Source organism: Canis lupus, chromosome 9 (assembly GCF_048164855.1).
Source record: "Canis lupus baileyi chromosome 9, mCanLup2.hap1, whole genome shotgun sequence".
Lineage (NCBI taxonomy): Eukaryota > Metazoa > Chordata > Mammalia > Carnivora > Canidae > Canis > Canis lupus.
Genome location: NC_132846.1, coordinates 36,116,717 through 36,141,448, shown reverse-complemented (window position 1 = coordinate 36,141,448; position 24,732 = coordinate 36,116,717). Strand labels below are relative to the sequence as shown.

At 39.9% G+C, this 24,732-nt stretch overlaps 1 protein-coding gene and 2 long non-coding RNA genes across 9 annotated transcripts in view; 1 reads left to right on the top strand and 2 right to left on the bottom strand.

Annotated features, from left to right (window-relative positions):
* Positions 1-4,412: 4,412 nt before the first annotated feature.
* Positions 4,413-5,811, bottom strand: LOC140640035 (uncharacterized). Its single transcript, XR_012036705.1, has 3 exons — positions 5,531-5,811; positions 5,037-5,104; positions 4,413-4,739 (listed from the first exon to the last, which is right to left on the bottom strand). It is a non-coding gene; the product is annotated as an uncharacterized lncRNA (long non-coding RNA).
* LOC140640034 (uncharacterized) lies at positions 4,661-24,354 on the top strand. 2 transcript variants are annotated; one of them, XR_012036704.1, is made up of 4 exons: positions 4,661-5,984; positions 16,544-16,731; positions 20,197-20,352; positions 23,522-24,354. It is a non-coding gene; the product is annotated as an uncharacterized lncRNA (long non-coding RNA). The 2 variants fall into 2 exon arrangements; XR_012036703.1 differs by lacking the exon at positions 16,544-16,731 and having other exon boundaries at positions 4,667-5,984.
* The window catches only part of DAAM1 (dishevelled associated activator of morphogenesis 1), a 166,937-nt gene continuing 155,967 nt past the window's right edge, over positions 13,763-24,732 (bottom strand). For all 6 annotated transcript variants that reach the window (XM_072838762.1, XM_072838766.1, XM_072838764.1 and 3 more), the window contains 4 exons: positions 24,089-24,149; positions 20,966-21,097; positions 17,561-17,731; positions 13,763-16,481 (listed from right to left, as the gene is read on the bottom strand). In XM_072838762.1, coding sequence (XP_072694863.1) covers positions 16,272-16,481; positions 17,561-17,731; positions 20,966-21,097; positions 24,089-24,149 — 574 coding nt within the window. In that variant the 3' untranslated portion in view covers positions 13,763-16,271. The remainder of the gene's footprint in view (positions 16,482-17,560; positions 17,732-20,965; positions 21,098-24,088; positions 24,150-24,732) is intronic.

Here is a 24,732-nt window from a genome sequence, read left to right as displayed (position 1 = left end):
CACTGTTTAGTAACCCTGCCTGGAAATGTAGGAGGGGCACTGCCAGGTGTGTGCTTCTGCCTCGACTGTGACTTCATGATCCACTCAGCCTTCCCATGGGCGTGGTTCGCTGAGGCTGACACACAGGTGTTGTGCCCAAGATTGCGAATCCGAGAAACCACCAAGGAGCCGACACCGATGCAAGCGCACGAGGGCTTATTTGCAAGCTCGAGCTTGGTCCAAGTGTACCCCCGGCAGCAGAGCAGGGGCTTGGACCCCGAGGCTAAGAGGCGCAGCAGTTTTATTTTATTTTATTTTATTATTTTATTTTAAATTTTATTTATTTATGATAGTCCCACAGAGAGAGAGAGAGAGAGAGAGAGAGAGAGAGAGGCAGAGACACAGGGAGAGGGAGAGGCAGGCTCCATGCCGGGAGCCCGACGTGGGATTCGATCCCGGGTCTCCAGATCGCGCCCTGGGCCAAAGGCAGGCGCCAAACTGCTGCGCCACCCAGGGATCCCAAGAGGCGCAGCACTTTTATAGGGGCCCGTGGCCAATGGGATTGTGACACACACAGAAAGTTGCACAGTCCTGTCGGTCCGCACGCAGGTGGCCAATTGAATTGCAGCTTACCCTGTAGCGACCGTTTGAACTGGCCTATCACTCTGGTCAGAATTGGCGCGCAGGTGTGGCGGGCACCAGGCGGGGTTTACATTCTGATGAGCCGGTGTCGGGGAAGGGTGTGCCCAGCGGCTCCACTAGGGTGGGGGAGGGCCTTAAGAATAAGCAGGTCATGGGGTCACAGAGGAGATGGGGGTGTAGCACAAAATGTAGTCCTGCTTGTCCAGGGGTAGGGGATTTTTGTTAAATTCCTTGGGTCCCACACAGGCAGTCACCAAGTCCAGGTACCAGCATCCAACTCCTGATTCATCCATTCATCCTCTCCAGGTGTCTGCCCACAGCTCTCATTTACTCTCTTCCCTGTCCTTGTGTTCTTTGGAGTCACAGCTTGGATCACCCCTAACTAAAAAAGAGAAAAAAAAAGGCACCTGAAAGTTTTCTAATCCTGATAGTACTCATTGTTGACACCATCATCAACATGGAGTAGTATCAAGATCACACCTCGCTGCTGGTTGTGTAAACTGGTACGATCCTTTCCAGAGGGCATTTTGGCAATCTGTAGCCAGAAAACCACAAATTCCATTTCCAGAAATGAACCCCAAGAGAAAATTAGAGATTCTGGCAAACGCTTATACTGAAGAATATTCATCAGAGTTTATAATACTTGTTTATAATACTGATAAATGTTTAACAGATAGGGAACTTGTCAGATTCATAGAAGTAAAAAGGTAGTTATTGAAAGTTCTGCTGTCACAAAATACCTTCATGTTAAAAAGTACTTTTATTATTTTTTCAAAAGATGAAAATCTCTCTATAGAATAATTCCAATTTTCTCCCCACAAATTTCTATCTGCAGAGAAATATATCTCGTACTTAAAAATGATTATCTTTATAGGTCAGGAGCTTCCACAGGCAGAGAAGAGCAGGAACTCTGAGGACAACATAACCTAAATCTTCAGCAAATTCCCATTAATTTATTGCCTTCATCTTCACTCCACCTGAGATCAGCCAGCTTGAGTGGATAGAAATTTGGCTTCACAGTGGAGGTAGAAGTCAGAAATTAGAAACTGAAACACTTATGACAGCGGCTCTCAAACCTCAGCATGTAAATGGATCATCTGAGGAGCTGGCTCAAATGCAGATTCCTTGATCCCACTTCTAAAAATGTCTATGATGTAAGAGATGGAGCCTGATAACTTCATTTTAATAATCCCCTGATGTAGTTTTGTTGCAGGGGACCAGAGAGTAGTAACATCTGGGCGGCGGTGGGGAGGGGTAGTACAAACTGGAGAGAACCCTAGTGGATACCGAAGCAGAGGGCAACCGGGAAGCTAGGGAGAAGGACAAAGAAGGAGGTGTCAAACTTTAACATTGTTCCTTTATTTTCCATATAAGCCAGGACTGTTTACTATCACACCAGGACTACTGAATCATCTGAAAGTCCTTTGTAAACTAAACTTGAGAACATGGCTATCATTTTAACTTGATTTAAACATCTCCATGTTTAACATTTAACATGGAACATTTAAACATGATTCCACTGGAGTGTAAAATATGTTTCAAGTTTTAGTTTTAGGAAACTAAAACACGTGTCCAGTACAGTCCTTTGAGGTCCCCTCCAACTGCAGGATTCTACGACTACTGTTATTATTACCGTTGCCACTTGCTCTCAGCAGAATCCAGTTTGTTCCTATACAGGCAACTATCTGTCACAGCCTCCACACCATGAGGTTCCTGGCTAGGACTTGGAAAACCACCCCAACCCTGATGTAACAATTTAGAGATCCTTCAATTTTTCACACTGACTTAGGCTCACTTATCAAAATAGGAAGAAAAAAGATAAAGCTAAGTTTGAGGAAGGAAGACAGATGGCCATGAATAAATAGAAGATTACACCCCATCTCAAGTCAAAAAACCTACCAATCAGATTTGAGCCTCTATGTATTTTACAAAGAACTTTGGATTCTTACCATTTTGGGAGAGGGATAGCATGAGGAATAGGGGTATAGCTTAAACCTTCTGGTTCAGCTTCCTTAGAGTTAGTTTTGAATCTGGAACGGTCCTTCAAAATTCTCTACATTTCAAATCCACCAACTCTAAAGAATAAATGGTTGAACAAATCTCTTTTGACAAGCACGGAGTAGGAAATAATGAAGAGTGCCAATGCTGAGTATGCACATAAATTGCCGTCGTGCATTGACAATTTGATGATGATAATACATTGTTTAAAAGGAAGTTCAGATGTGAGTTGGAACCATGTCTGAAAAAGTTGTCAACAGGAGGTGAGTTGGGGTGGCAGTTGTTTCCATGTCCGTGTGGATCAGGTACAAATAGTGGTGAGATTAAAGAGGCTCCAAATAAAGAAATAGGCTCCTAAAGGGCCCCCCTCCGCTCACATTTTAATTCATTTGCAAAATAAATGAACATAAAAGTCAAAATCAAAGGCCCCAAGAGGTGAGCTAGATGGTTAGTTTGAGCTCCTGAGGACTGAGGGTGTTTGGACTAGCTTTGTGATGTTTCTGATCTATTGAATAATAAAACCCTTGGTTCAAACAGAGTCCTTTGCTGAAGCAGACATGGAGGCCTGGTGCCTTGCTCGGCTGGGCCCTCAGTCTCTTGACTACAACACAGGGTCCTTCAACTCCAAGCAACAGAGTCTGACTTTGGCCAGTTACCAGATTGCTGGGAAAACTAACGAACTAAGTCTCAGGAAAGACTGGAATCAGGGAAGCTCCTGAGTTGTGGGCAGTCTCTTCAGGGATTGTTCCTGGAACCAGAGTTGGTATTCCTCAGCTCTGAATGCCTTTCTTGGGTCACAGGTCCATCCCTTGTTTGAGAAGTGTGGGAGAGGATGGCTAGCAGAAGAAGTGGGGAGCTGATCATAGGAAACTAAAACACGTGTCCAGTGCAGTCCTTTGTGGTCCCCTCCAACCGCAGGATTCTATGATTACTGTTATTATTATTGTTGCCACTTGCTCTCAGCACAAGCAAAAATTTGTATAACTATCTTCATGGTGGGCTTATTGCGGCGATCATTTTGCAATACATACAAACATTGGATCACTATGCTATATACCTGAAGCTAATATAATGTTGCATGTCAAATATATCTCAGTAAATAATGAAAAAAAGAATTTTTTTTTAAAAATTAAAAATCTGTACTAAGATACTGATTACAATGAACAAAATTTGGCCACTCTTTGCCCCTGCCACAGAAGAAAAGACAATTCCCACTTGCAACAGCAAACCAAAATGGCCCCCAGCGAGCTAGCCACAGGCTCTGTTCGAATTTCAAATTTTAACTTCAGGAAATAGCAGCACCAATACAGAAGTAAAAACAAAATTGGGGGTGGGGGGTGGGGGGGTGGTTAATAACAATGTATTTTGTGATTACTTGTTTATTGAATCCATGTTGAGGGCTCAGATTTTTTTGGTCAGATTATGTGTGAATTTATGTAACTCTGGGTAAATTTCTTAATCTTCTGAAGCCTCAGTTTCCTGATATGTATAATGGGAGTCATTGGGCTTTTATTGGTTGTTTCATGGGAAATGCTTTTTACAGTGCCTTGCCATAATAAATGGTAGTTATTGCTTTTATCCTAAAAGGGAGTCTATCTCAAATATTAATCATGAATACTTACAGTCATATTTTAATGAGTTCACTTTCATAAATTCATTGAAGCTTAGAGACAGAATGAACAGACAGATTCTCGGATTCTTAACAACCAAGCCCAGGGGACTAACGAAGTGAATGGTGGTAATTCACTGAAGCCGCAGATTTGTGTTCCATGAACACGAAGACAGATCAGAGGGATGGTGCCCCGGTACATAGCTGGTATTTATATTTGACAGCAGTTGGGCAACATTGTAGAAAGAATAGTACAGATGCTCACTTCAAAGATTCACTCTGACTCTTCCTGAAACAGTTTCCTGCCTAGTGACTTCCTCATAATAGCATGGATCCCCTGTTTCTGTAGGATTGTGATGTAATCAAAGTCGGTACATCCTCTGTCCTTTGGCAAACTGGAGCAATTGCTCTGACTCTTTGCTTCATCATTGTGATGACTCAAGCACAGATGAGTTTCAGGCCAACAGTGTGGACTGGGAATTATGAAACACATGCTTCCGGAAGCAACTCCCTGAAGGATTTTAAAACAAAGAGGAACTGAAATCTGGGGAGAGAATTCCACTCACTTAGTTCATCAGAAGCACCTTATTAGGAACGGGGAAAGGAACTGCTTCTAATGCAGATTTACAAATTATCCTGGTGTGACCAGAGTTATGTCTGAGAGGGAAAGATTCCATTGACAGAACCCACTTCCTTCCTCTGGAGATGGGGAGCTGCACATGCCTGTGTTCAAAAACTCAATGCCAATTCTCCAGAATTCCCCCATCTTCTTATTTTTAAAACTGATGAATCCAAAGCATTTGTTTACCTTTTTATGGGTCACCATCCTGTGTGCTCTCAGAAGAAAAGGGTGATTCAGTTACTTTTAGACTCTACCTAGGGAGACACGTAAACACATGAAATATTAAGACTGAGCAGAAAGCAGGATGAAATGCACACTCATTTTTGTGGCTCCCAGGCCTGGTGGGTCTGGACAGCTTTGTGAACTCTGCTGCCCACTTGCCAAAACCCCTTGCTCAGCTGGAGGAGATTTCAATCAGCAAGCTTATCTCTGCTTAATGAAGCCATATCCAAATTTGTCACCAGGTCATGTTTGAAGGAACAGGCAATTTGTTGAAGTCATTTCGGATGCAGGAAATCCTGTGTTTACTAGCTAGGAAATACTACATAAAGATCTGGATTTTTTCCCCCTTGTAATGCTCTTTCCAATTGAAATTTAGCAACAGAGCCAGTGCTGATAAGAAGAACATTGGTCAGGAAATGACAATATGGTGATAGCCAATGGTACACAATAGGCCTTACCTCTTTGTTCCCAGCCTGATTCTCAAAATTGCTGGATAGAATCACTTCCTTCAGGGAGTCCCCATTCCTTCACAGGTCCATGTCTCTTAAGTGCTGAGGCCTTTAGAGAGGCAGTGCAATCTCCCTGTAAATGTCAAAAAGAATGTAGGAGGGTAATGCCTGGAAAATTCTGGACTCATCCGTAAAGATGCTGGGGGATCATGTATAAGTGGGACAGGAAGCTTCTCTAGGTCTTGGTTAATCTAACTAAATCAACTATATGAGCATGAAGTAGGCCCCCTTTGAAGTCACCGGCTTAAACAATAATATCTATACTGATGACTAAAGAGCTCCCTCCGGTCAAAGGATCAGAGGACTGCAAACAAGATTTGATGGACATTACACAACATGCTGAAGCTATGAAGTAATATATTTAAAGAAAAAAGGCGTCAATAGAAGAGCACCTAGAAGAAGGGTAAGCAGACAAAGAGTGTCATTAGAATGTGTCCAACACCGTCCAAGAGTCACCAGTCTTGGAGTATTCTTGTCCTGTTGGCCAGGCTAGAATGTGCAAGATTCTTCCTTCAATTCAACTTAGCTGTGAGATATTATTATCTGAAATTACAAGTTAACTGGGTGCCCTGTATTTTATCTGGGCAACCCTATTATAAATAGATCTTTGATGTAGTTTTGGCTAACTCTGATCCAATATTTTTGGGAAGATTTTCCTCTCAAATGATTATGATATTTTCTTTGCTTAAACCTTTATTGTTTAATTCTATTCTTTTTTGTATATGTGTGGCTCATGTCGGAGAATGTAACCGTAGATGCATGCATTCCAACCAGGGACAATTTTACTCCCCAGGGTTATAGCTGACAAGGTCTGGAGACATTTTTGGTTGTCATAACATGGGGAGGTGTGTTAATGGGTAGAGGACAGGAATGCTGCTTAACATCCTACAATGCACAGGACAGCCCTCAAAGAATTTTATCTTAGCATAGAACGTAACAGCTACTGTTGAGAAACACTACCGTAAACATTTGGAAAAAAGCTATGTATCATTTTAACCATATATTTGTTTAAAGTATATCTATTGATCAACTTCATCAGTTGCATTATTCACATCATCTCTCTTTGGATATTTGATTTATCAAAGAAAAAGAGTGATATATTAAAGCAATTCATTCAATTTAACAGACATTTTTTGAGATCTCCCAGTATATTAGATCTTGTTCCTGGTGCTGCAAATCTTCAGCGAACACAGCAAACTTCTCTGACTTTATGGAACTTCCATTCTAATGGGTAAGGTAGGATTAGGTGACATAATAAATGATACACAAAATACATAAGTATTATGAAAAAAATTGAGCAGAGAATAGAGATAGTGCTGGGAAGCATGTGGGTTGTAATTATAACATGAGTGGCAAGGAAGTCATTACTGAGAAGGTTATGTTGGAAGAAAAGTGGGGAGGAGATGACAGAGAAAGCAATGTGACATCTAAGGGAAGAGTGGTTTAGGCAAAAGAAACAGAAATGCAATGGCTCTGCTGTAGGTTGCTGCTTGGTATGACCAAGGAAGAAGAGGAAGACAGTGTGGCTGGAGCAAAGGGAGGAAGAGAGAAAGTAGTGAGGATGAGGTCAGAGGGGTAGAGGTGCTGGCAAGTGTTCAGATCATTTAGGGTGTAGGAGGCCATTGTGAGAACTGTCGCATTGACTTCTAAGTGAGATAGAAAGCCTCTGGAGAGTTGAAGTAGAGTGATGTGATTTTACATACATTTTGAAAGCATCACTGTCTCTTGTGTTGAAAATAGACTTTGGAAGGCAGGGAGGTGGGGAAAAGGCTGAAACCAAGAGACCAGTTAGGAGACAGACCATTGCCATACTTCAGAAGAGAGAGGATGGTGCTGTGTCTGGGATGGTAACAGTGGAGATGGTGAGAACTGATTGATTTCATCAGGCACATGTATGCACGACTGGTGATGCAGAATGGTACAGCCCCTATGAGGGGAACTTAGCAATCTCGAACAAAAACTGCTGTGTGTCTATTCTTTAACCCAGAAATTCTACTTCTAGGATTTTATTTTCTTTATTTTTTAAAGATTCTATTTATTTATTCATGAGAGACACAGGGAGAGAGAGAAATGGGGCGGGGTGGAAGGAGAGAGGCAGAGAGGCAGAGACACAGGCAGAGGGAGAAGCAGGCTCCATGCAGGGAGCCCGACGTGGGGGACTCCAGGATCAGGCCCTGGGCCGAAGGCAGATGCCAAACCACTGAGCCACCCAGGCATCCCCTCCACTTCTAGGATTTTAGACAAGAAACATACCCTCAATAATAACAAATAAAATGCACAAAGTTATTCGCTACAATGTCACATGTAATTGGAAAATATTGGATGTTGGTTGAATAACCAATGTTACCTGCACATGATGGAGTAAAAAAAGAGTGAGATTGAAGATCTGTATGAATTCACACAGGGTCATTTCCAGCAGGTATTAAGTGTAAAAGACTCACTGTGAAAAAACACATGTAGCATGCTGTCTTTTGCGCAAAAAAGGAAAAATAAGCAAACACACATGTATGTGTTTATGATTTCAAAAGAAACAAAGGAAGGATGAACCAGAAAATACTAAAGTTGGATACCTACAAGGAACTGTGGGGATAGGGAGTGAGCAAAAGGATACAGGAGAGAGTGACACTTCTCGGCTTTCAAATTACATTAGGAACCTATATGTTCAAGAATTAATAAAAATTAAATTAGTAAGAATGAGGAGACAAAAACCTAAGTAACCCTGAAAGAAAATGGACACAAATGAATCAGAGTGCATGTCAAATGATTACTATAACCATACCAAAGGGAGAGGAAAAAAGAACCAGTCCGTGTAATTTATGAACAGTTTTTGGTTATACAACCTCAGTCTGGAACAGACTAGGATGTGGGGAGGGGAAGCAGAAGAGGGAAGTAGTACAACTTTTGCACTCTCTGGTAGGTTAGTTTTTGTAGTGTGATGTTAGAAGCAATTTTGAAACAAACACTGCATGTCTCTGGATGGGAGTCTCTGGTACCACCTATGCTGCATTCCAGTCAAGAATGTATAACCTCAAAATAACAAAAAGAAACAACAGATCAACACAATACAAGGAAAACAATAGTTTGAAAAAGGTGGAGGGGAGGGAGCTTGTATTCCTTGTCTTGTGGTGCCCTTTCATCTTCAAAGCCAGCAGTCATGTTACTCCAACCTCTGTCTCTGGTCTTCCTGCCTCCCTCTTATAAGGATGCTTGTGATTATACTGAGCCTGCCCTGGATGATCCAGGATAATCTATCTCAAAATCCTTACCTAATCACACCTGCCAAGTTCTCTTTGCCGTGTAAAGGAACATATGCACAGGCTGTGGGTATTAGGATATAGACAGTCTGCCTCCCAGAGGACTCCTGTTTAAAAATGTCAATATCCTAGCACACAAAGACCAGAGAGTAAGAGGCTGGAGAGATAGGACAACGAAAACCCCATCTGATCTTGGAGTAGATCCTCTTCCAGAGGGGAGAAATGCTATAAAGGATATTCGTTATCGTATCAACTGACAAAAGTGGGACTTGGGTGGTTAATTCGATGGAAGTATCAACATAAATTCATGAAGCTGGTAAATGTACTGAGGTTCTGTAAGAGCATATCCCTACTCTTCAGAAAGGCATACTGGAATAGTCGGGAATTAAGGACCATGATTTAAGCCACTTGCTCTCAAATGGTTCAGAAAACACTATGTGTACACCAACACCCAAAGAAAGAACAAGAGAAATGAGGAAACAAATGGGGCAAAACATTAACAAGAAGTGTATCTGAAACAGGGGCACAACGTATTCCTTGCACTATTTGAATTTTTGCAATTTTTTCTAAGTTTGAAATTATTTCCAAGTAAAAAGCTTTAAAAACAAAATCATCTATCCAACCTGTCACTTAGTCCCAAACTTCTGAGTTGACACGTTTGAATGTCTGTAAGGATGGGTGAACTCAGTATCTTAGGCGGTAGCTTGTCCACTGGCTGGTCAGTTCACTACAAAATGAATTCTTAGGGTCGCCTGGTGGCTCAGTCGGTTAAGCACCCGAGTCTTGATCACAGGTCAAATCTTGATCTCAGGGTTGTGGGTTCAAGCCCCGCACTGGGCTCCACGTTGGGCGTGGAGTCTACTTAAACAAACAAACATGAACTGAATCTGTTGGTGACTTTCCCCCATTGGCTGTAGCCCTGCCGTGTGGTGAAAAACAGACTAGGTCTTCTCCCTCTTCAAATATGAGGCCAGCTCTCCTATCTCCTCAGTAATGTGTTTTGCAGGCTTAGAGCTTCTTGTCAGTGGATACTTCTGAGTCAGTTTTTAAACCTCCTCACTGGGATACATTTTCTTTTGTCAGAGTTGCTCTTAAAAATGCAGCGTCTGTGAGAACACAGCACTCCAGCTGGGCCCATCCACTTAGTTTGATTTGTTTCTTCCTCCTCTTCCAACCACACTCATCCTAGGTTACCACAACCTCTGCAGGGAAAAGCCACGCTCATGATATACATTGATTTTATGACTAAATCAATGCACATGAGTGGTTTTGGTGCAGCCCCAGTGGGGCTCTGAGGATCAGTGTTACCACAGTTACCTGGTAAAACAAAAGGAAACCCTCAAGTGAGCATCTTTGCTGCTGCCATGGAATCCACTCTAAAGCAGTCGCCTTTGCACTTTTCCCTTCCCAACAGGGCAGAGGCTGGGCTTCTTGGCTGTGGCTGGTAAACTGTGCAATTGGGAGAGTTTAATTTTAATTAGCGAATTGGCTGCAGTGAATCCCTAGCACCCAGGGTCTCGGAGCCTCAGAGGTAGGACTAATGGACATGCTGCAGTGGAGGTTTTGGAATCTTCCCAAAAAGGTAGCTAGGAGAGTCACCTGGGGTTACAGCTCGCATCTGATGGCAAAGGACAAACTCTGGGACTGAGTTCCTAGGTTCTGGTGTTGCTCAGAAATCAGTGCAAGAGAACTTGGGAGTAGTCTTTGCGGGGAACACTCTAATGACTATAGGTAGTTTCAGGATTGATGATGCAGGCTCACCTTCGCCACATTCTTGGGGTGGGGAGGGGAGTCCGCAAGGAGGGTCACTTTTGCCACATTCTTTTGAGAGGTCAATGCTAATTGCCCTCCAAGCATCATTTCCCCAGATCATGTGAGAGAATCTTTCCTAAGTGCATTAATCCTTTAGCAGGGACCCCACTCCTAGCAGTGCCTCTAGCAGATGTTAGAAGTCCAAGCTTTTAGAGTGAACTCACCAGCCATAAAAATGTCAGGTCACTAAGCAGCTGTTGCTTTTCAGGGTCAAATATCTCACATTCAAGGCAGTAGGAGAGCTCTGTTTTCTGCAAAAGGCATTTTAGGAGAATTCTTAATAATGAAGCCTTTATTATGGTGGAGGTTTAAGGGGAGAAAGACAGGGAGGGAAAAAGGACAGGCTCTTCTTGGGAGCCTTCCGATGACAGTCACCTTGCAGAAACCATCTTAAACTGGAAATCCTAAAGGCTTATAGTCTGAACTGCCTGAGCATGATCAGTTTACTAGTGATTTTCTGACCACCCCCATCTCCACTCCCCTGCTTCAAAAGTAGAGTTAAGGACTATAGGATGAATATAGTCCTTTGCATTCGAGTCATTTATAGAACGGATGGCAAGATCCTTTCCATCTAAAAGTCAATCAGGGGTTTTGGAGACAGGGCTGAAGTCTAAAAGGCTAGTGGACTGAATGGAGGCCCAAAGAAGTCTAAGAGGCTACAGTGTTGGGCTTTGTACACAGGATGATACACACGGATGTGGATGAAGTCAAAGGGCAGGATAAGTCATCAAAGGGAGTTTAGCTAAGGACGGGGTATGTAAAAGGGAGTAGGGCAATGTGACCTGATTTGGTAGGCAAGTGTCATGGTCATCCATACATGGGCTTTTCTCTTTTTAAGCAGCTGGTAGAGACACTTTCTTCCCTCCCCTGTGCCTGTCTTCCTGAGTCGTTGCTCAGCACCACAATCACCTCCTCTCTGGGCACCCCTTCTCATTCTAGGAGAGTCAGGGTGGTTCTCAAATCTGATGGGACTCAGGAAAGATCCTCTACACTGGAAGTGGAGGTAGGGGAATGGGGTGAGGACTCTAACAAGAGATGCTCACCGTCTCACGGGTGACTGCAGATTCCTTTGCCATAGTCATGTCCCCAGTGACCGTAATGGGTATAAATGAAATGGGAGAAGGTACCAAAGATCAATACAGAACTGTTTCTTCTTCCTTCCAGTAAGAGAATCTGTATGCACAGAAGCATAAAAAACAAATACTTTATGTAAATGACATGAGAAACTTATACTTGGGAACCTCTCTTTTTCCCATGGCAGGAGGTGAGGGGTGGGAAACATATCAAGGTTTGATAAAAATAAGGATCTCCTTTGTCAAAAACCCCTAGTGTGCAATCCTGTGTTCATGTTGTTTGACACCATGGAAACATCGTTGATTGCAGTAGACAAAAGCATGTCAGGGAAAAGACCAAAGGTTAGATCTGAGGTTTTCCCCCCAAGACCAGTGAAAAATAATTCTGATTGGTCTTTGCTATGGAAAATATGAAAATCCTTATAAACAGGAAACTGCTTCCTCTAAGGGTTCCAAACTTTCTCCTGGATAAAGAAGTGTAGATTTTTTAAGCCATCTCTTAATTGTAGACTCACCAGGTTTTTAGATTTCAGTAGAGTTCATATTAATAGGGGCACAGAGATATGGAGGCAAACCAATATATACACCAGTTTGAGGAAATGGGCACATAGCCCAACATAGTGATGGTCTATAAATGACTCGAATGCAAAAAAGCCTTAGAACCCTGACTTTAGTTACACATAGTCTAATGGTTCTTTAAGTTAGTGTTTTTGAAACTGAATGGTATCCAGCAGCGATTAAACCTTGGGAGTTTGTTTTTTTTTTAAGATTTTTATTTATCCATTCATGAGAGACACAGAGAAAGAGGCAGAGACACAGGCAGAGGGAGAAGCAGGCTCCGTGCAAGGAGCCCGATGTGGGACTCGATCCCGGAACCCCAGAATCACCCTCCCCCTGAGCCGAAGGCAAATGCTCAACTGGTGAGTCACCCAGGCGTCCCAACCTTGGGAGTTCTTATTTTAGATTTACTACTTGGTAGGAAACAGCTGACATTGTTTAAAAAAAAAAAAAAAAAAGTCAGAAAACTCTTTCTGAACTTGATCTTTTGAATAACTGTGTCTAAACTGGTTTAATAAAGATTATCCTTTTGCCTCACATAAACCCATGTTACAGAAAAGGCACAAAGTCCTGGAGGGTTCAAATAGCTTCATCCCTTTAACAGAAGCATATGTTCCCTCAGCAATGATCTTTTAGGGGAAATGGAAGACATAAAGGGAAATATAATGATCTGAAAGTTTCATATTTTTTTCTACTTCTGTCAATACTCTGTGAGCAACTGAGGGTCTCGGTGGTCTTTGTACCTAGGTCCACACTCATGTACAAATTGGTAATTGTATGTTCAGTTTATGGGATGGGATAAGAAAGTTGTCTAACACACAGAAGGTTCTCTCTCATCTCAATGCCCAGTGTAAGACAAAAGTAGTAGTCTTTAGATGCCAAGCAGCTCCCACTGACTAGATGAAATAAAAGGTGACTGGCAATTTTAAGACCAACAGGAGTCCATTCCAAAGATCAGAAGTGTTTAGGTCCTCTATTAACCATGAGGACAATTTGTTTTCAGCTTGACTTCAAATTGGGTTGAAGATAGCCAGGCAGCCAGAGCACTATAGGGCCAAGAGAAAGCCCCAATTTTCATAGGATATAATACACATTCCTTGTTCTGTACAGGGGACACTTCTCATGCTGACCTACATCATACATTAATTTTTAAAAGGGAAATGCTTTAAAATGAAAGACTTTGATTCTAGAGACATTCTTTTCTATACCACCAGTTGAATAATTTTACCAGTAGCGCTACTGAGAAACTGTGTAACTCTCTGGAGTCATACAAAGAGGTTATAGAAATGTTACAAAAAGAGGTCGCATATATAGTAATCTGTGAACATACTGAACGCTACCATAGAAAACTCTATCCTTCTAGGTCCAGTATGTACAAGCTAAAAAATATGCATTTTTGACTTGGTAAACAATTTGCAATATCTAAATAGTGCAAAGTACAAAAAAGTTTGATAACGTTGTTTTAATAACTCATAGAAAGCATATACACCCAATGAATTCATCTCTTTATTGCATATTGCTTTTTTTAAAAAAGATGTACAATCTCATAACACATACAACTTTTTTTTCTTGGTACTATAACAACAGTCTTGCACCTAAAGACTAAGTGGTTCCAACTACTAAGCTAGTAAGATACAAGACATATAATTAAGTTTACAAATTATAATGCTTTCTTTTTGGCATTAATTTAAAAAAACAAACAAAAACTTTAAAATACACACCCAAGAGAGAAAAGTGGCTACTTACACCAGCACCAATCTAAAAAGTAGATTTTTTTTTTTCAACAATGGCACATGGAATTACCTGCACAAAGCTTTTGGGGAAAAGAAACCAAAAATGGAAATGGTAAAGGCCTACCAGGATGGCCGTATCAAAATGAGAAGGATTACAAGGGCAAGAGGGACATGCTACACGAACTTGCTCCTTTATGTGACACTCCACCCACTTGTCCATTCCTTAAACTGTAAAACAAAGCCATTTTCAAAATACAGTTCTAAAACTGAGCCAGACCAAATTTCTCCTGCTATAAATAGAAAAAAAGATAGAGGCACTTTTGTTAAGGAATAGACACATCCATCAGCATCTCCCATTCCTCATCTCCAAGCCTTTTTGAGCCAAGTCTTTGCACCTTTAACTGGGTGTATTGGCAGACCTTGGTAACTAGGGGCTGGGGGCACAACCTCTGCTGGGAGTTTATGACCGTTTTATTTGCTAGAGTCATTTACTTCCATAAAATGGGTAGAAAGTCTCTAAGTTTGCAATGATGGGGGGGAAAATGTAAAACCACTGCTCTTGACAACTCTTAGAGCACTATTTCACAGCTTTAACATAGTGCAGAGACCTTGCCATCTGCACTAAGCATTACAGTTTATACAAATCATTTTTAAATAGCATGATTCCTATACAGCGCATATTGGTATTCTATTCACCCCTTTATCCCCACTAGAACATAAGCTCCGTGGGGGTAGGGACTTTGTCTTGCTTATCACTGTAGCCCTACTAAGCCTGGCACATAGTAGGTGTTTAATAAATATTTGTTAATTGACTGAAAAACTCAATTTAGTGAGTAAATAATGTTCTAGTGCAACAGGACAAACTACTCTCTCCACAGGAAACCCAACCACAACAGGATTGATAGAATAAAAAAAAAAAAAAAAGAGAGAGAATCTTAGCCCCCCTCCCCCACTACAAATAAATAAAGCAAAGCTAAAAAAAAAAAAAAGTAACAGTCCTCTTTATATATAATTTAAGGATATTAAGAGTTGGTAGGTTAATGGTAAGCATCTATATTTTATTTTCTAATGTTCATTGTTTTTATTCATTTCTCCCTGAGAGCTTTATCTTTTGGACTGAAATTTTACAGGTAGCTTTACTGACACACAATTTAAAATGACAACATATAAACAACAAACCACTTCAAACATACTTAGAGATAAATAGATCTTGGCATCTCTGTTGGTGTTGTTGACATTTCATGCATTCACTAAGTGTCCTTTAGTCCAGACCTATGCTGACAGAAAATGCAGCTTGTCTTACAAAACAGAAAGGGGGGGGGGAAGGCACCCCATAAAGAAATTTAAATAATTTTTATCCTTTCAGAGAATTCCTCCTTTTAGGTCTTAGTGGGAAATTTTATTTTTAAAATTTATATATCTATATTGTTAGAACAATAAGCACATTCTGAATCTTGTTCTTTAACAAGAGCATGAATTGCATTTAGATAAATAGTGTTCTTTTTTCAAAAGCAATGAAAAGAAATCTTCAAGAGTGCTTGGCAGAGAACTCGATGAAATTAGAGAAAAAAAAATTGATGCCCAAGTTCTAAATATATAAAAAAAAGTCTGACTGACATTCTACGTAATTCAGATTGTGTGCAAGATGTTCTCAATAAACATTTATAGACTGTACCCCTACACCAACGTCAGAAATTCCAAGCTGGTCCTACCAATTACTGATGCAATACACCAGCATCGCATTGTCAACTATCAAAAACCATTTTAAATCTATATTTTTCCAACACCAGTTTCACCAATGAAAATAATTTTAAATTATATCAAGCTTGGAAACCATAAAATATTTCTCAAGCCTTTTTTTTTTTTTTTTTTTTTTGCTTTTGTTTTTCTTTTTTAGTGTAGGGAATGTCTCTGTCATCTCTTTCAGGAGATAGTATTGTGCTTCTGAACAGCCGTGGTGTTCAGGGGAAGAAAGTGAGCCATATCCAATACAAATGCATACACAAAAGGTTTCTGAGCACATACATTAACATAGATTTTTTTTTTAACCATACATTTAGGTCTCTAGACAACACTCAGACTCCTATATACATTTTTTTTAATATATATGTACACATACATTTACATACACACATTCGCGCACTCACTCACAGATGGAGGAAGAAATTGCCACTGTTTGGATTGCAAGGCAGTGTAATGAAAAGTTCTAGTCACTTCAAAGGGCTGCTAATGAGCTTTCTAAAAAAGTATCCAAAGAAAATTAGAAATTAAGTTTTGTGACAGGTCTCTCTCGGCTGCTGTCCGTCATCTGGTTGGTAATACGCTTGCGGTTCCGTTTCAGTTTAGAAAGGTCTTTGTCAAACACTTCCCCTGAGCGTAGAGCTGAAACCAGGTCATCGAACTCTCCGCCTTCTTCACTATTCTCTTTTGCTTTCCTCATTTTACGTTCCTTTTCACGTTGTTCCTTGAGCTGCAAGTAGAAAGCAACCTCTTAGAGAATACTTAGAAAACAAAGTATTGTTTTGTTTTCAGGGGAGATGAAGTCCATGAGATATGACAATACTTCAGTCATAACTATCCACATGCACCCATGCCCGCTAATCCCCTCAGATGTCACAAGAGAGAGGGAACTGGGACTTGAGGTCTCATTGTAGAAGAAATGAATAATGAAGAAAGATGGCCACTACTTCGTGATTAGACACTCACCACCTAGAATCTAGGTAAACCTCATGATACTCTAGTTAAAATAAGAGCAATCGAAGCCATTCATATTGTTATAATGGAACCAGAAAGTTATCACTTAGCAGTCCCCAGATACTGGTTTCTTTGACGGTACAGAGAAACCAAAGCAAATGCTCGTCGGGCCATGTTCCTCTTATCAAAGGCTTAGCTTGTATCTCCTGTAGCTACCTGGAGCCTGCTACACATGAGTTAATATAATTAAAAGGCAAATTATACAGGTACATTATAGAAAATTTAGATAATTCATATAAACAGAAGGGTGAAAACCATCTCTAATTCTACTGTTAAGAGATAACCACTGTAAACCTGTCAGGGTATAGCCCAGCACTATCGTTTTCCTTATTAACACTTACCTTATTTTAAAAAAGGGTTTCACATATAAATAATTTTGTAAGCTTTCTTCCATTAATAAATATTCTTTGAAAATGTGACTTTTAAGGACTGCATAAATATCCCATTATGTAGCTATTATTATCATTTAAAGCTAACAACTGGTCAGTAAACATTTAGGTTGTTTCCATGTTGAGGTATTGCAAAGACTGCTATTCCCTTTGTGTAAATTTTTGATTATTTCTTTAGAATAATTTCTAAGAAATGAAACCTCATATCAGAGGATATAGATGTATTTTTTCAGGCTTTGGATCTATATTGCCAGATTACACTTATACCGATCTACACTCCCAGCAGCATTCTAGAGAGTAGATGCCCTTCTCCCTGCTGGCACACTGGAGTGCTGTCTACAAACCAAGGAGCTGCAGCGTTGGACTTTCTAGGAGGTGGAAATGGCCAATTTCACCATTTTCTTACCTGAGCTTCCATGCGAGCACGCCGTTCTTCCTCCTCCTTCTTCTTTCTCATGTTTTCATTCTCTTGTTTGGCTTCTGACACAGCTTGAAGAAACTGATCAAAAATGCCAAAGAACTCATCCGGCTGGATTTTGCCAGCCTCTTCTCCAAAGTGTTTCACCGCTTTAGTAAACTGGAAAAAAGTAGGTTTTAAGAAGTTCAGGATTTCAAGAGAATTCAGTGATCAAATAGAAATCTCTCTAGAAGTACTAAAGCTCAAATAGAGTCAGATATAACTTGCTGGATTTTAGTGAGCCTGTATTTATCTTTGGCTGCTTAACAGGCCTGTCAATCATTTCTAAGGTAAAAAATTTAATACTCCTCGACTTTTGAAACCATTTATTCTTTTCCACCTCATTTCAGCTTAACACCAATGATTACCTGCTCTGACTTTTTATTAACTAAACAGTAGTAAAAACAAGAAAGCAAAATATCATAGGGCAGAGCACTCAAGACATAAAACTAATAGCAAACTCGGCAGGGGTAGGGAAACTTGTACTTTTAACTTTTCTTTGAAGTAGTTTAATATCATTTATTAGTGCCATATGGTTAATATCAAAAGCAAATGGGATCCAGTGCTTCTTAGCTGCTTTTCCTAATCCTAAGTAATGCTAGTATTGTGATATTTCCTGGGTCTCAGTTAGAAAACAGTCACGGACTACAGAATCATTAATGCAACCCCAAATTTATGACTGAGAATATGATTTTATTCCAGATCCTTTGTTAGAGAGAACTCCTTTCAAAACAGCTAAAATGTAAAATATTAAGGGATAATTTAAAAAAAATTAATACAAATATATGTATATAGTAACAAAATAGTATTTCCAGTCTCCAGTTTTTTTTTCCCTTTGGACCAGTGAATGTGCCATTTAATATTTTAATTATTTAAAATGAAGTATAATTAACATACTGTGTTCTATTAGTTTCAGGCATACAACATAATGATTCAACAACTCTATTCAGTACTCGGTGCTCACCAGGAAAAGTGCAGTCTCCACCAGTCACTAAATGTTATTACAATATTCTTGACTATACTCCTTATGCTGTATTATTCTAGTTTTAGTTCTCTTGGTAGTTATCTTCATTACTCAAGATCGCATACTTTTAAGGGGTCTTAGCGGTATCATGACTATCTAAATAATGTTCAATACCAGTCATAGTGTTTGTTAGAATTTTTTTTACTCTTTAAGAATCTAATGCTATTACTTCCAAGCTACTAAGGAAGGTGCTTCCAGCTTCAGAGTCAAATAAATTCTCATTCCTATGTCTAATCAACTATTTAACATTTTCCAGATCTTTAATTTTCTTATTTAAACTATGAAGTGTTTATGCAGTGCCCCCAACCCAAGACTTTCTAATTGCTTTTATTTTTCTTGCATTACTTGCCTTTATTATATTTTTTCTGATATTTCAGTAATACGAACTCCCTATAGGAAATGTTTTCAGTGTTTATTTTTCCCCTAGTTTTACTGAAATTTAATTGACATATAGCACTGTATATAATTAAGGTATGCAGCATACTCTCTTGACTTCAATATATCATGAAATGATTACCACAAGAAGTTTAGTTAATATCCATCACCTCATACAGATACATACAAAAGGGTCTACTCTCCTAATAACTTTCAAACACAGCATGCAGCAGTGTTAACTACAATCATCACATTGTATATTACAACCCCTATACTTACCTATCATATAACTGGAAGTATGTACCTTTTGACCACCTTCCTCCAATTCCCCCTCAATATTTATTAGGAAATAAAACAATTACTAAGTCATAAATGTGTATGACATATTGTTATTTCATATCTTTAAGTTTATAAGAAAAGTGTTCTTTTGCCATTTCCTTCTTCACTGAGTTGTTCTCAATATTTTACTTATTTGGAAATATTCTATTAGAAATCAGAGTTCTTTAGGGAAAAATACATTTTTCACATGCCACACACAAAGATCTAGCTTGCCTTCATGGCTTTATAAGCTAATTTCTAAAAGTTCTGGTATGAACAAAATGGCATTAGACGTCCTACAACTGAGTTTCTAAACATTCAAGTTCATGCACTTCAAGTCATCATGAATGATCTTTTTATCTAGGAATTCCAGTGATGATGAAGTCATGTATATTTTAGTCTTAGAAATATGAAGAAAACTAGTTCCAGACTAAAGTTCCCACACTAAAATCTTAAAAAAATAGTAGGTGGTGCATAATCATGTGTTTTTACATAAAAAATTAACTGTATGGTTGATTCTTATAAAAATGTTTGAGCCCTCAAGGAAGTAGATTCTATATTGCCTGGTTTGGCTGGGGGAGGGGAGTGCTTTCCTTTACAGATCTGTATCATCCAGAGTAGGAGGGATGCATAAGACATGAGTGGGGTCTCTCACAGCAGAGGTTGGGGACATCAATCACGGGATAGCAGAAACTGGACTTTTAACAGCAGTCATCTGAACATGTATCATCTTTCCATTTATTTAATAATGTTGGAGGTGGGGTTTACTGTTGAGACTAGCTAATGTATCCTAATACCATCTTCTTCTGAACTTTCGGCAGTTGTGTATGTACACTATAAATAATCATCTATATCTATTACTAAACAGAGGACTACAGGGAAATGACATCCATCACTAAGCTTCAAAGATCAAGTTAAAGCAAAAGACTACTGTGGCAACTGAGAGATGAGCAGTGTGGAAGAACTCGACAGGACGCGTGGAGTAGATGCTTAAGATCACTTGTTAACAATGAGAAGGAGGAGGGTGAGAGAAAAATGAGAGAATGTGTACATGTCTATGTATATAGATGTGTAGTTTTGGAAGAGGAAATAGCGAGAGGGGGAGGAGTTAAGGTCCTAGTTATTAGCCAATGAAAATATTTCCTTTAGAGAAAAACAAAATTTTGAAATAGAAAAAAGTCATAAAAGGTACTGTATTATTAAAACATATGCTTCTTGTTATGAGGCTGTGAATTAAACTGTATCTCCTTTAATAAGTTCTGCTGGAGATTTTAAGAGGGAATATCCTGCCCTAAGTCTCTATCTCAGGAGAGCATATAACATACAGGTAACTGAGACATGTGACCTTGGTCATATCTCATCTCATATTCTGTCCTGCCTCTGGTTTTCATGATCTACTCTTTTCTGGTTCCCAGAGATAAATACTTTAATCCAGTATCAATCAAGAGAAAATCAGAAAATATTTACTGGTTTTACACCATTTAGATACTCTGAGGTCTTGCTAACCTAAAGGCAACACAGGCCAGTTAGACAAAAAGAATGTGCTTCAATTGATCACAGTCCTAGTTATGAAAATGTAGAGTATCTGCAAGTATTAGCCCTGTTAAATAACAGTAAGTATGCATCAGCAAACTTACCAGGTCTTTAGCTTCTGCTAGGAGGTCTTCAACATCAGAGAAACTGAAGCTGGCTACTGTAATGAACTGGCTGACAACAGACACAAACTTATCTCCGGGCTGTGGGGGCTGAGACTTCTGATATTCCAGCTCCTTAAACACAGGAAGTAGATAGTGTGAAGGCAGGTTTCAAACGCTGATACATCATGTCTACTTTTCCATATTCCTCAAATTTAATAAGTAAGAATGGCAAGTACACCAAACCTACTCTGAACACTTTGCGATACCCTAGGTCCCACAGACCTTCTGTCTACCACGTCAGAGCCATGCATGCCCCTGTGCGTGCGCACCCATATTTGCAAACAGCAATTTAGTCAATCATCTGAGTACTTCATCAATGTGATTTCTTATACTGGCTTCAGGACGTAAGTAGATTAGCATTTGTAGAAAATAAATAGAAGTTAAATAAGGAGAGCGAATTGGATTCAAAAGACGTGTGACTAAAAGCAAGACAAGTCAATTGTTGGTATTCTGTGCTCAGAATTCTGGTTCCTTGCTTTTTCTTTCTTTCCCTCTGGCCAAGTCTTCTGACTTTCTACACGAGGACATCTGGGTCAGTGGAATTTCAACAGTGTTTGGCACCATAATCGTCTACCATTTTTCTTCCTGTCTATACCATTTTGTTTTTGTGAACAGGTTACCTACCCGTAAGAGTATTAGTCAGTGTCTTATTAAATTATCCATATACTTCATTACCAGGGTGATGAACACACAAATTATTCAAATCTAATTTTAGTAATTAATTTCAACCATTGCCAGATGCACTTTCTTAATCCTTTGTGTGTGAGGGATCATTATCTTCATTGTATAGACACATAAATTGACGCTTAGAGGGATGAAATTCTTAGCTCGAAGTCAAGTAGCTGATATGTGATAGAGCTAGATTTTGAACTCAGGTCTGTCTGACTCCACAGTCTCAGCAATAACCGTGCTGGGCACCAACTGACTCAATCTAGATCTATTTTCTTCTGTAACTGTTTTGGCGGAGGTACTACGAGTAGGAGTAGACAAGTCACAGGCTATGGGTTCTGATTCAGTTCTACCACTGATTTGGTTCTTATCCATGACAAGTGGCTTGGGCCTCAGTTTCTTCACTTGTAAAAAGCAGGCAATATCCACATCACCATGAGAATCAATGAAATAACAGATTGGAAAGTTATAAAATATGGAACTTGCTCTGATTGGAATAAATTACCACAATTCTACTACTTTGGCCTTGAAAGTGAGCATGTATGGATGTGAGGTATAGAGATATACAAACAATTTTAAAGTATTTCATTAGTGTATAATTTCCTTTCAGACTGAATTTAGAAATCCATCTTTGATATCTTCAAACAATATAATCAATTCGTGTAAAGCATAATTAGGATACATGAATATTTAGACAGGCCAACGTCTACCTCTCAATATTTCCTTCTAGTGCTACAACTTGACATGTATGCTGCCAGGGGGAGGAGGAGGTTTCTGTAGCCCCTTTCCTATGAAAAGTGTTTTACAGTTGTATGTGACTCAAGTGCTGAAGTGATCTCAGCAAAACTACTTTTAACAAACCCAAAACTTCCTCCAAACTTCCTTTCCACCAGGGCCCCTCCCCATGCCTTGCTCTGAACTAGCTTAGATGCAAAGGTCAGAGCATCCATTATTAGGCTTTAGGGCTGTCATAACTGTCACACTAGTCTCGAGAAAACCTTCTACTGGGAGGAAATGGGACCAAGTGAAGGCTATAAGATGAACCTCATCCCAAACTGCCCTTAACCAGTTTGACTTCTGAAACCTGAGAAGGACCACCCTACTTGCTCACCAATGTTTAGGCCCACTGGGGTTGGTGGAACAAGATTTCATTCAGTTCATTTCCTTTACTTTTGAAAGATTATTCCCCACCCCCCAAAAAGGGGGGGAAAAAGCCTTACATGCTCCCTAATTTGTTAAAAACAAACAGAAAACGATCAGACATGGTGACTTTAACTTTTGTTAATTATGTCTTTAATGAAGTCAACCGCTCTCTACGGTACAGTTGTAAAACTGTAAATTTTGTAATATTAATAGTAATATTAAAAAAAGAAAAGAAGGAGGGTCCTCATGTTATTATTACCAATAAGTAATTTGAAAGGTACTTAAGAGAGGGGCACCCTTCCAAGCTGCCTGCAGAGCAGTCTCCTTTGTCAATGGCAGACTGGAGTGAGGACCACTCTCCTGAACAGGTTTCTCATCCTGACCTGCCTCCTTGCCCAAGGCAGCACTGCATGGTACCCATGTGGCACTCCACTGCCACAGTCATGTTTAAGCACATTGACTCCTCTGCCTCCAGCAGTGTGGCCTGCTTTCCTTCCATGGAGGCCTAGCACATGGTGTTCTGCATACCAGGGACAACTTCTGCTCCTATGTACCTAAGTTCACTCCACCCTCCTTCTAAGCCACAGCTCAAAGTTCATTTCAGTGAGAAGAGAAGCTTCCTCTAATAAATGCCCATCATTCCATAAGATTTGGACTAACCTAAATCCACTCTTCTTCCTTAAGGCACTTTTGTAATCACTGTGCTTATCTGGATGTGGCCAGGCTGAGTAAATGTGAACGTTTGCTGGACCGGCTGTTCTTGGCTATTGCAATACCTGGAGGGCAAGGATTCTGAATCGTCATGACCTCTCGCCTTGAGAATGGACTGTGTATCCAAGGGTTTGTTCAATAAATACTCCCTAAAGGACCAACTCTGAGACAACAGAGGTATTCCACTGCTCTATTAAGAAAGAACATTACTTATTACTTATTAATTGAACATGGACACCGAGCGGATCCTTGAAGATTATCTTGCCCAAACCACTTTAATGAGTCCTACCTTACAGGTAGGAAATTGGTGCAACCCTAGGTCTAGCTTCCCAGTTCCTGCTCCTGGGATACCCCCATGACATTGGCAGCTGAGTCACCAGAGTGACACAACCTGCCTTTACTTCTTTACTGCTGTTTTCCTACTTATTTATTTTTTTTAATCAATAAATGTTTTTCTCTGGGCATATCACCTTGTTGGACATCATCAGCACCTAGAGGTAGTGAAGAGACTGGGAATTAGAAGAAGAAATGCATACTCACCATCTCTACTGCTTTTAGGCCACTTCTCAAGGTACTTATTTCTTTGTCCAGCTCAGTCATGCTGTTGTAAACAGCAATATTTTAGTATCCAACGTGTGACTTACATGTATTAGACAGATGATGGTTTACATATCTCATGCTTGGAAGTCCCACACTAGTTTATTTTAAATGCTTAAAACTCCCTTTATTGCTCAGATCTCACAGAATAACAAATTTTTAAACTTATGGAATTTAGATATGGAATTATGGCTTTTGTTTCCCACAAATAGCAGGTATATTTTATAGATTAAAATCTCACTTAAGCAAATTATTATATGTGGAAATAAGCTTTTTGCCATTATGTGGCTCCCTTCGAACAAGTAAAAAAAACTGTCTTATCCACAATCATGCTCATATTGTACTCTTTGTAATCAGTACATTTGCTTTTCTTCTTTTGCTTTTTTTAAAGATTTATTTATTTATTTATTTATTTATTTATTTATTTGAGAGAGAGAGAGAGAGAGAGAGAGGTGGAGACACAGGCAGAGGGAGAAGCAGGCTCCACGCTGGGAACCCGACGCGGGACTTGATTCCAGGACTCCAGGATCGCGCCCTGGGCCAAAGGCAGGCGCTAAACTGCTGAGCCACCCAGGGATCCCCAGTAC